This window comes from Elephantulus edwardii, unplaced genomic scaffold, assembly GCF_000299155.1.
Source record: "Elephantulus edwardii isolate Elephantulus edwardi_28Jun2011 unplaced genomic scaffold, EleEdw1.0 scaffold00001, whole genome shotgun sequence".
In the NCBI taxonomy this organism is placed as follows: domain Eukaryota; kingdom Metazoa; phylum Chordata; class Mammalia; order Macroscelidea; family Macroscelididae; genus Elephantulus; species Elephantulus edwardii.
The window spans coordinates 49,091,108-49,102,159 of NW_006399751.1; the positions used below are offsets into that span (position 1 = coordinate 49,091,108).

The following is an 11,052-nucleotide window of genomic DNA, read 5'->3' on the forward strand; positions in this document are numbered from 1 at the left end:
GGAGGAGGGTAGAGAGAATAGTGCAACAATGAATGAGTGGAAGCCCAAAATCTCTGTAAATGTTTATGAAAATTAATAAAATATAATTATAGAAAAAAAAATGCACTATAAGTATAGTTTAACCTCTTTGCTGCTTACAGTTCTTAACTTTGGATCGGTTCCAACTTGACGATGCGCAACAACAACTATTACAATACATAATCTGTATATATGTTGTTGTTACTGTGTACCATATAGTTGGAACCAACCCATAGCTGACCCTCTGAGAGATTCTCGGAGGCAGGGAGGAGACGGGAGAGATGGGAGGAGACTGCCAGTGGAGCAGGTAGTAGCCTCAAACCAAATGCCTCTGGGATTGCAGCACAGCTTCTTGCCTCTAGGCTCCCAGATCTCCCTTAATCTGTATATATAAAGAAACTAATTCTCATATATAGATAGATGCAAATACAAAACTTCTAACATTTGCTTGTGTATATATATGCTGTTGATTTGGGGTACCTTTGAATTGAAAATGACCCATAGCTGACCCTCAAGCTGATTTTTCAGAGGCAGTAAATCAAACAGGAGAAGATACATACAAAAAAAAAAGAGTATTCTAAAAGGTGTAACTACTGTACAACACATCAAGAGGCTACACAATGTATATGTAAATATTCCATATTTTTCCCCTTTTTACACCAGGCAGTATTAAGAGGTAGAGGGAGAAAGAAAGGGGACAGTTAATATTTAAGAATCAGTATTAGTGGTCTTTACCTAAATGCAAACGAAGACTCAAGAGAATCACAAGAAATGTAAGGGCGCCTTCCAACATTGATCGCTCATGCTCTGCATCAAGTATGGTATTTTGGTGTTGTGATGCCATTGTCAACAAATCCACTACTTTAAATCTGTAAAAAGAAAAACATAAGAAAAATATTAAAATGAAATAAACTAAGTTTCAAACACCTCATAATGCAGTCTTAATAAAATTAATCCTACCTTTCAAAGACAGATGAAATAAAATAATCTGGGTCAAGTCTAGAAGCACAGACCTTTAAAAGGGGGGGAAAAAATCAATATTCAGTTTTACTTCTAAAGGATTAAAAAAAATCTGAATGCTGAATTATTAAGTTGACTTACCTGTAACAGGTAAATGTCTGGATCAATCATGGAATTACAGAAATGAGACTGTACATAGGTCATAGCTTGCCCTTTGATTTGTAGACCATTTCTTACCCACATATTGCTATGGATTTCAGCAAGACTTGCCTAGTAAATAAAAATTAAGTAAATCACACAGAACAATAAGTCATCTAAATTCAATCTATAAAACCATGTTCCATCAATCAGTTTAGTGTATTTTATAAGCAGACAATCATAACATTTGAAATTCAAAGTTCCTTAAAATGCTCAGATAAAACATACACACTTTAAAAGGTTGAAATGATTACAGTCAATATAGCCCCTTTTGTAGCTTATATATGAGCTAATATTAAATGAATACAATATCTACTGAATACTTTCAAGAAAAAATCATTAGAATTTATGTATAAACCTATTCACCACCTTTTTTTTTCAAGATATTTAGTTATTTCTTAATTACACATGATAATGGATGATATATACATTTCAATCCCATCTATAATTTTATCTCGTATCATTACTCAATTTAGATATATTGCATAGGATTTGCCAACAACCTTTTTGGGGGGGGGGGGTGAATACAGTGTACTTTATTGATGGTACATGACAAGATGGGTTCTTCAAGTCCCTTCCCTTTCTCAGGGGGATTTGATGGAAACTTGTGTCAAGGATGTTAAGATTCTCAGTGTGTGGGAGGATCAAGTTGGGGCAAGGACTCCCCAGCAGCTGAGGGTCTCTGTCTCTGTCTCTCTCTCTCTCTTCTAGTGCTATTGCTGGGGCTGGTGGTCCAAGGAGCTCTTATTCTTGAGAGGCCATGTGAACCATCAGGTCGACTACCTAGTTGCTGTAGCCAAATTTATTGTCATACCAGGAAATGAGTTTGACAAAGTGGTCATTCAGAGCAATGCCAGACCCAGCAACAAAGGTGGAAGAGGGGGTGTCACTACTGACATCAAAGGAGACAACCTGGTCTTCAGTGTATCCCAGGATGCCCTTGAGGGGCCCTTCTGATGCCTGCTTTACTACTTTCTTGATGTCATCATATTTGGCAGCTTTCTCTAGACGGCAGCTCAGGTCCACAACTGACACATTGGGGGCGGGGACATGGAAAGCCATGCCGGTAAGTTTCCCATTCAGTTCAGGGATGAACTTGCCCACAGCCTTGGGAGCACCAGTAGATGTAGGGATGATGTTCTGGGCAGCTCAACGACCATCACGCCACGGCTTTACAGAAGAGCCATCCACAGTCTTCTGGTTAGCAATGATGGCATGGACTGTGGTCATGAGTCCCTCTACAATGCCAAAGATGTCATGGATGACCTTGGCCAGGCGAGTCAAGCAGTTGGTGGTGCAGGAGGCATTGAGAGCTGTCATACTTTTCATGGTTCACACCACCACAAACATGGGGGCATCGGCAGAAGGAGCAGAGATGATTACCCATTTGGCACCACCCTTCAAGTGAGCCCCAGTCTTTTCCACGGTTGTGAAGATACCAGTGGAATCCACAATGTACTCAGCACCAGCATCACTGCACTTGATGCTGGTGGGTTCTTGCTCCTGGAAGATAAAGATGGCTTTCCCATTGATGACCAGCTTCCATTCTCAGCCTTGACAGAATCATTGAACTTGCCATGCGTGGAATCATATTGGAACATACAGACCATGTAGTTTAAGTCAATGATCATTGATGGCGACAACATTCACTTTGCCCTGGTGACCAGGGCGCCCAATGAGGCCAAATCTACTTGCTCCAACATTCACCTTCACGTCTCAGGGATGTGGCTGAGGCTGCACAAGAAGAGAGGGCAATCTGGGTCGACAAGGAACAGAGAGCCCCAACAACCATTTTTATAACCAAATAAATGCTTTTAACTTTGCTTCGGTGACCATTTTAATGGTGAAATACAGGACACAAAACATTAACTGTTAGTTCAAATACATCAAAGTTTCTGACAAGTACAATAAAGAATCATTTAACCAAGAAATTAAATTTCAAAACTTTTTAAAAATACATACTTGAATTTGGAGTGGGTGAATCATTAGCTTCATTAACATTTCCTGATCTGGCAAAACAGAATCCAAATCCAATTCTTGACATTTCACAGCCTAAAAATTAGGAATTAAAAAGTTACTAATCTAACACATACTTCCCAACAGAAATTATATTGGGGGGAACCCCCAGAGAATTGTTTAATGGCTTACCTTACTCAAAAACATCGCGTAGTAACGATGGAGTGGCAGATGAAAAGTGACTTGGTTAGGTGCTGGCTAGAATAAACAAAGATCCACAGTCAAAGTATATTTTCCTTAAGTTCAAATGTGAGGTTTTAAATGCAAAACTTCACTCACTTTGATGTATTCCTATATATATTTATCAGAACTTGAAATTTTGGAAGACACTGCTTAAAACAACCACTAAGTGATTAAACGCCTAAGTATGCATTAAGTATGCATTAAGTGCATACTTAGGTGTTTAATCACTTAGTGGATTGTTTTAAGTACTATCTTCTAAAATTGTTTTAAGTCTCCTGAAGAGGAAAAATGTGGACTGATTCACCTTTGAATCTTCTCTCCATACTATCTATCACAAGTTGTCACTTAACTGATTCCAACTCTCAAAGCAATACCATGTTTGTCAGAGAACTGTGTAGAGTGTTTAGACGACTGATTTTTCAGAAGTAGATCATCAGGCTTTTTTTCTAAGGTGTCTCTTAGAGGCGCAAACCTCCAATTTATTGGTTAGCAGGCAAACAAATGTACCACTCAGAGATGCCTCAAAAGCACTACTGTCTTTGACGTGTTTCTGACTCCTGGAGACCCACATGCGGTTTCTGAGGCTGTGAATCTTTACAGAAGGAGATTGCCTCATCCTTCTCCTACAGAGTGCCTGGTAGATTTGAACCACCAGTCTTTCAGTAAACAGCCCAACATGTAATGCACTATCCCACCTGAGTTTTCCACAGCATTTGACACATAAAAATAATACTTCTTAAACTTAATCAAATTAACACAAATAATAATATAGAAAGAAACAAGGAATGGAATAGATTTCTGTTTGCAGGTCATTTGAGAATCTTTAAATGCAAGTACATCAAATATGGTAATTGTTGTCATTGCTGTTATGTGCCTTCAAGTCACCTGCAACTCACAGCAACCCGAGGTACAATAACCCTAAACCCTACTGTATCCTGTGCTGTTCTTACTGTCTGTGACACACCCACCCCCATAACTACAGGGGGTCAATCCCTCTTATCAAGGGTCTTCCTCTCTTGAGCTGTAAGAATAAAAATTGCAGCTAGTATTCATTAAGCACATGTTATATGCTAATGACTTTGCTACACAGTTGGTTTACATTGTCTCATTCAATCCTAACAAGACCCTGTGGAATTTGTCAAGGACTGAATTGTGGACCCCTGTGGAACAATGGATTGATTGTCAAAATGGTTATCCTAACCTATTCCTTTGTCTTCCACCATATGGCTGAGTCAGTGTGAATGAGGTGAGTAGTATCTTTTGCATGGGAATATGGCTATCAGGTACGTAGACAACTAATCATGGGATTGGCAAATGCTACCATTCTACCAGGTTTAAACTGAACAAGTTTAGAGAGGGAAGAGAGGAATCTCACAAGAAGAATCAGAGGTTTTGTTAGCATTCATTTGGACCAGAGATTCCTGTATACCTCAGACCAGGACCTAGATGAGAGCACCATCAACAGCAGTGGAGAGACAGAAACTGACATGAGGTAGAGCTGGACTGGGACTACAGAGCCAGAGGCTTCACCCAAGCTTGCTGGAGGACTTGAGGAGGAGGGATGAGGGAAGAAACCATAATTGGCAGGATACTTGGGAGTGTGGAAGGACAATGCAGGAGAAGACAACACCAGAGGAGATCGATACAGTAATTAGGGCAATGGAGGTAGGTTTGTTGGAGTCAGTGAGACTGGCTCAAGACAGTGCGGGCTTCAGAGCTATAGTATGTAGGGTGGCTGTAGGTTGCGAGTGACTTGATGACACATAACGACAACAGGAAAGTTGAGTAACATTGACTTGGAACCATGAGACTGAAGGTCAAAGGGCCTGAAAGCACGTCTGAGCTGTCATGATGGAAGAAATGTATCATGCTTCAAACCTGAATTGTAAATACGTGTTAAATGTTCTCTGAGGTCTGCGTGGCCACTGCAATGGATTAGAAGACATTAATAGTAGAATAGTGACAGCTCTGGGTGGGGCATTTGCTTTAAAATTGATAGAAGGAGGTGTGGAATGCATGTGGCATGTCTGATCTCAGTGGAATTGAAGGGACAGCAGAAACCCCATTTTTTTTATAAACCCCCATTAAAGCTAGAGGCAGAAGCGGGCCATAAAAATTCTTAGCTTAGGGCAAACATGAGTGCCCCGGGTAAAGCCTGGTCTGTCCTTGAAAAGTAAGGAATTAACTAGTGTCTACATGACACAAAAAGAGTAATAAAGGCGGGCAAAGTAACCAGCCCATCAAAAGCCGACCAAATGACTGATCTCCCGGCCCGCCAATCTCTTTGCCCTAATAGGGGCACTCAAAAAAGAGCTATAAAAGCAAGTGGGAGGGAAAACTCGAGGCTTTTTTCCTTCACCACCTTCCCGAGGAAGGAGAAAAGTCTCCACACGTGGAAATAATATAATAAACGCTCTTGACATTTCAGACATGTTTTTAGATTTCTTTGAGGGGCATTTCATGAACAGAACAGAATTAGTTAGTTGAGGTCAGTCCTGGTACTCTCAGCTGCAGTTTTTACACTCCTCAAAACACATGTTTGTTGTTGTTATTAAGTACTGTCGAGAGAGAACCGACCCATAGTATGTATTCAGAAGCAGTAAACTGCACGTGAGGAGACTGCCCACCCATCTTTCTCCCACAGAGCAGCTGGTAGATTCGAACCACAAGCCTTCGGAATTGCAGTGTAGCTTCTTACTGCTAGACTACTAGAGGTCCCCCAAAATACATGGAGGTAAAGATATAATATAGAAATTACATTATGAACTCCCCATGATCTAATAAACCAAACAGTTATAACAGGTTTAAAAGTAGAATGCAATTAATCCCATCACAGTCCTCATCAAATGTAAGGGAAGTTTCCCTAGAATGTAAAGCAGAAGGAATGGGGTGTGTCATTTTGGACTCAAGTGTCCACACTAGAAAGCTCAAGGATACTGGAGAAGGCCAGGACACATAGAGATCTCCAAGGAATGGCTAGCCAAGAAATGCTGAATAAAATAAAGACTTTCTTAAATCAACACAGAGGGAAAAAAGGCTTACAGCTGGCACCCTGAAATTGGACTGTTAACCTCATAAATTTTAAGAAAATAAATGTTTGCCACCTACTTGTGGTATCTCTTTTATAGCGGTACTACATAACTAAGAGAGGGTTTTCGTTTGCTGCCATGGAGCTGCTCCTTCGCTCATGGTGACCCTGATGTCCGCTGCCATGGAGTTGCTTCTTCACTTATGGTGACCTGGCAGTTAACTGCCGTGAAGCTGCTCCTTCGCTCACAGAGACTTTGTTCACTGCTGTGGAGGTGCTCCTTCATTCATGGTGACCTTATGCATAACAGAGCATAGCTGCTCCATAGGGTTTTCTTGGCTCTGACTGTTAAAGGAGAACACCAGCCCTCCTTTCTCATAGTGCTAAGTAAGTTGGAACCAGGGATCTTTAGATAAGATTGAGTACAAACTATTTTAAATCACCTTTGTATGTCTGATAAGAACCACAAATACAGTTTATCTAAACCAACTCAGCATCTTTGTCCTAAGTGTTCAATATCCTTCAATTCTTCTTTTCCAAATTCCTAAATTCTTCAAATCTGAAATGTGGGCTCCTTCTTTCTCACTAGTACCCTACAGCTGCAGGGACCAATTGTGTGCTTATTTATTTCTAAGTGTCTCTTAATTGCTTAAACTTTTTATGCACTGCTCCTAACTAACTTTGCCTCTGGCCCTCAAAATGTTATGCTGAAACTCAACAGCTCTTGCTTCTATTCTTAAAAGGTATAAGACACCTATTGTAATAATTCCCATGCTCTCAGCATATCCTTCACACACTCATAGAGTCCAAATGAGTTGACAGTTAATTGCATCAATCAGTGTTACTCTCATCTCAATTCCTAGCGTTTATTACTATCAGAAGGACTTTGGCAAACTATCTGGATGATCAAGTTTGTTTTTACTAAGAAACAAGTGGTGTATTTTTGTAACATTTAATTGTGATGTGACTGAAAGTTAATTGTGCAAACTGTTTCCCATTCAATAATATGTACACATTTTTTTTCTTGTGACATAAGTTGCAATTTCCCCAATATGGCCAGCACTTTTCCTACGTTTTCCTTCAGTTTTCAATTTTCATTTGACCAATCTTTTTTGCCCCTTCCTGCCTTCTAAACTTTTTTGTGTGGAGATATTGCCTTTTATTCTTATATTGATTGTTCTGAGGAGCACAAGAGTTCCTGTTGGCTTTAAAGACATTTGTTTGGTTTGGTTGAAAGGTGGTATCTGGGAATAAGTTGAGTTCCTAGTTTGAAGGGTATTTAAGGACCACAGTTTGGGGGTTCTACAGTCTCTTTCGGTCTATAATTCTGTTATTTTTGAGACTTTTATTGTTGCTCCAAATTTTCCTCCTACAATATCCAGTACCTTGTATGGTGATCCTGGTAAGAATGACCAGTAATGATAGCCAGGCACCACCTCGTTTTTCTGGTCTCAGACAAGGAAAGGCTGTGGTATCTACTGGTCCATTAGTCTTTCAGACTAGTTGGGGGTTTTTTGTTTCTTATTTTATTTTTATCATTCTTTTTTGCTCCAGGTAAGAAGAGACCAATAACAGTAATTTTCACAAACTTTAAGACCCCAGTTGCTACTCCTCAAAGTAAGAGTATAGAACATTGTCTTTATGGACTGTGTTGTGCCAATTGACCCAGATATCCCATATCCTCTGAAACAGTGGGCCTTAAGCCTCAAGCATATAGATGTGTGATGATGGGTAGGGAGAGAAGTAGGAAGGTAGGAAGGAAAGAAGGAGCCTGGAGGCCAAGTGATATGGAATTGCACTGCCAACACAAAAGTATGTACTTCAAATCAACCAGCTATTCTGTAGAAGAATGATGGACAATTTCCTCCAATGCTATTTACTGCCCCTGAAAACACCCTGGAGAGTCAATTATGGTTCGGTTCAGTTCAGACTCAACAGCACACAACAAGTAGATATATACGCAATTTCCATAACTTTGCTCCCTAAATACCTCTTCTAAGGACACTAACTTTATTCTTAAGAACTACTGAGACATACAGAAATTTAACAGCAGAACAAGAAAGTATGTCTTTATCTAGGAAACAAGCAGTAGAACTATTATGCTCCAGAATCTTCTAAATGTTTGTCTTTTTTTATAGCTTAGTAATACATACATTCCAACTTCTTACCCTTTCTCCATTAATGAATTTCACCATTAAGTAAGATCTAACACATGTCCTTTTCTCAAAAACTGTGACAGGCATTAAAATAAATACATACCTCATCTACAAAGTTAATAGCATCAAACCAGTCTTGAAGAGCTTCAAGGCAATATCTAACAACATTTCGGGTATATTCTTGAGTTTCCTAGAATAAGAAATTACATAAATTTTATAATCTATAAATATATATTTTTTCTACTTCAGATTAAATGCCTAAGAATAATTCATTTACACTATAGATAGAAACTTAAAACTCATTGCTGTCATGTCAGAACTGACTCATAGCTGACCCTCCATTGGATTTCAGAGGCTGTAAATGACACAAGAGAAAAATGTCCATCTTTCCCCCTCAAAGTCAATGATGGATTTGAACCACCAGAAAGGCACTATCTTTGGTTTAGCAGTACAACTTTCTATCGACTCTGCCACCAGAGATTTCTGGGTAGTTCAAATGGCTACACACTTGACTATAAGCCAAAAGGTTGATGGTTCAATACAGGGACCTGAAAAACACCCTTGGTGATCTACTTCAAAAGACTGCAGCCCTGGAAACCCAATGGAGAAATTCTACTCTGTACACATGGAAGCCCTGAGTCAGAAGTGGGTCAACAGGGACTAACAACACTAAGTCTGAATAGACAGATAAAATCTATTTGATGGTAAAATATACATATTTTCAGATAATTTCTTATTTCTCATTTCCAAAAGCTCCCTTCCCAATTGGTCCCTTTACGGACTAATTGCAACAAACTGTGATAACCTCTGACAATTTAATGCTTAAAGAACACTTACGCTACCTTTCATATTATCTATTCCTAATCAAAACTAAGAAAGATTTATGTGCTTGTAAACCAGGTTCCACTTTAGAAGTCTTCAGAAATAATATAAATTCCCTAACTGGGTTACATAAACCTCTTGGTTCAAAGGTATGAACTTTCATAGCTCCTTATTAGCTAAAGCCAGCCTGGTGATTTACTTTTAGCTGGTCTCTAACTTATCCCCTAATTCACATCAGAGAATGAAATATATGTTTACAAGCCCACAATCTTTAAACTTTCCGCTAAAGCTCACTTCCTACTTGGTTGGTTTCCTCACCTAACAATCCCTATGCACAATTACAACTTGGGAGTGTACTTGGGTGAAACAGTAAGAACAGTGATTTGTGTGGAAAAATTGGACAGGTCTGAGAAGCCCTTTCAAGTCAGCAGCTCTATGTGAAAAGTACAAAGCTCTCCTGACAGAGAAGTAGGCAGAAGAGGCAGAAATCAATCAAAACCTAAAGCAGGGGCTAGAGGCAAGTTTAAATAAAATGTGTCAGGATGACAAGGATGGCACAAGGGTAAGACAGGAGGTCAGGTTTCAGAACCCTATTGTTCACAGGGTCATTAAGAGTCATACGCAACTTGATGACACCTAACAATAACTACTACTGCAAGTCAGAAAGTACTCCAAGCCATGTGCTGGTGGTATAATCTGTAGGTAAGTACACTGCTAGTCAAAGTAGGCCAACCTCTGTGGTGGTTTGAATCTACCAGATGCTTGAGGGGAGATAGGCGGGCAACAGCCTTTCATGAAATTTACAGCCTTAAAAACGAAAGGAAGCCGGGTGAGTCTGTTTCAACATGACCCTCAAGATACTATTTTTTTTATTAATTTTAATTAAAGTTTACAGAGACTTAGGATTTCCAGTCATTCATTGTTGTACTCTTCTCCCTGACCACCCTTTCCCATTTCACTTTTCTTCTTGATGAGTAAAAGAAAAACTTTCACTGCTATACAATCTCTCACCCCAAGTCCACTGCACTGTGTAGCCTTCATTCTGTACTCCTGTCATGACAATAATACTTAATTATTTTTAAACAGTTCTCTCCCTCATCTGTTGCAATGAAGTATATATCATTCTTCCCCTTCTCTGTCTTAACTCAACCCCAATGTCAGTTCTGTTTTACAATAGTGGCCCCATACAATATTTGTCCTTTTGTGACTTAGATATTTCACTCAGCATAATGTTCTCTAGGGTCATCAACTTAGCATAGTATTTCATGAGTTCCTTGTTTTTTTATGCTGCATAGTATTCCATTGTGTGAATATACCACAGCTTCTCTATCCATTTGTTGATGGACACTTGGGTTATTTCCCGCTCTTTGCTAGTGTGAACAAAGCCGCAATAAACATGAGTGTGCATATATCTCCTTGGGTGGCAGTTATGGTCTCTTTGGGGTCTATTCCCAGAAGTGGAAGGGCTGGCTCAAATGTTATTTCTATTTGCAACGTTTTGAGAAAGTGCCATACAGCCTTCCAAAGTGGTTACACCATTTTACACTCCCATCAACAGTGAATAAGGGTTCCAATTTCTCCACAACTTCACCAGCATCTGTTGTTTGCTGTTCTGTTAAATTTTGCTATTCTTGAGTGGAAATCCAAAATCTCTGTAAATGTTTATGAAAA

General features: G+C 39.4%; 1 protein-coding gene across 1 annotated transcript in view; it reads right to left on the reverse strand.

Moving 5' to 3' along the window:
• The window catches only part of UBR3 (ubiquitin protein ligase E3 component n-recognin 3 (putative)), a 272,765-nt gene that overhangs the window by 152,851 nt on the left and 108,862 nt on the right, over positions 1-11,052 (reverse strand). The window contains exons 11-16 of the mRNA XM_006878857.1: positions 8,663-8,749; positions 3,325-3,390; positions 3,139-3,228; positions 1,120-1,248; positions 979-1,031; positions 754-887 (exon numbers count right to left, since the gene is read on the reverse strand). Coding sequence (XP_006878919.1) covers positions 754-887; positions 979-1,031; positions 1,120-1,248; positions 3,139-3,228; positions 3,325-3,390; positions 8,663-8,749 — 559 coding nt within the window. The remainder of the gene's footprint in view (positions 1-753; positions 888-978; positions 1,032-1,119; positions 1,249-3,138; positions 3,229-3,324; positions 3,391-8,662; positions 8,750-11,052) is intronic.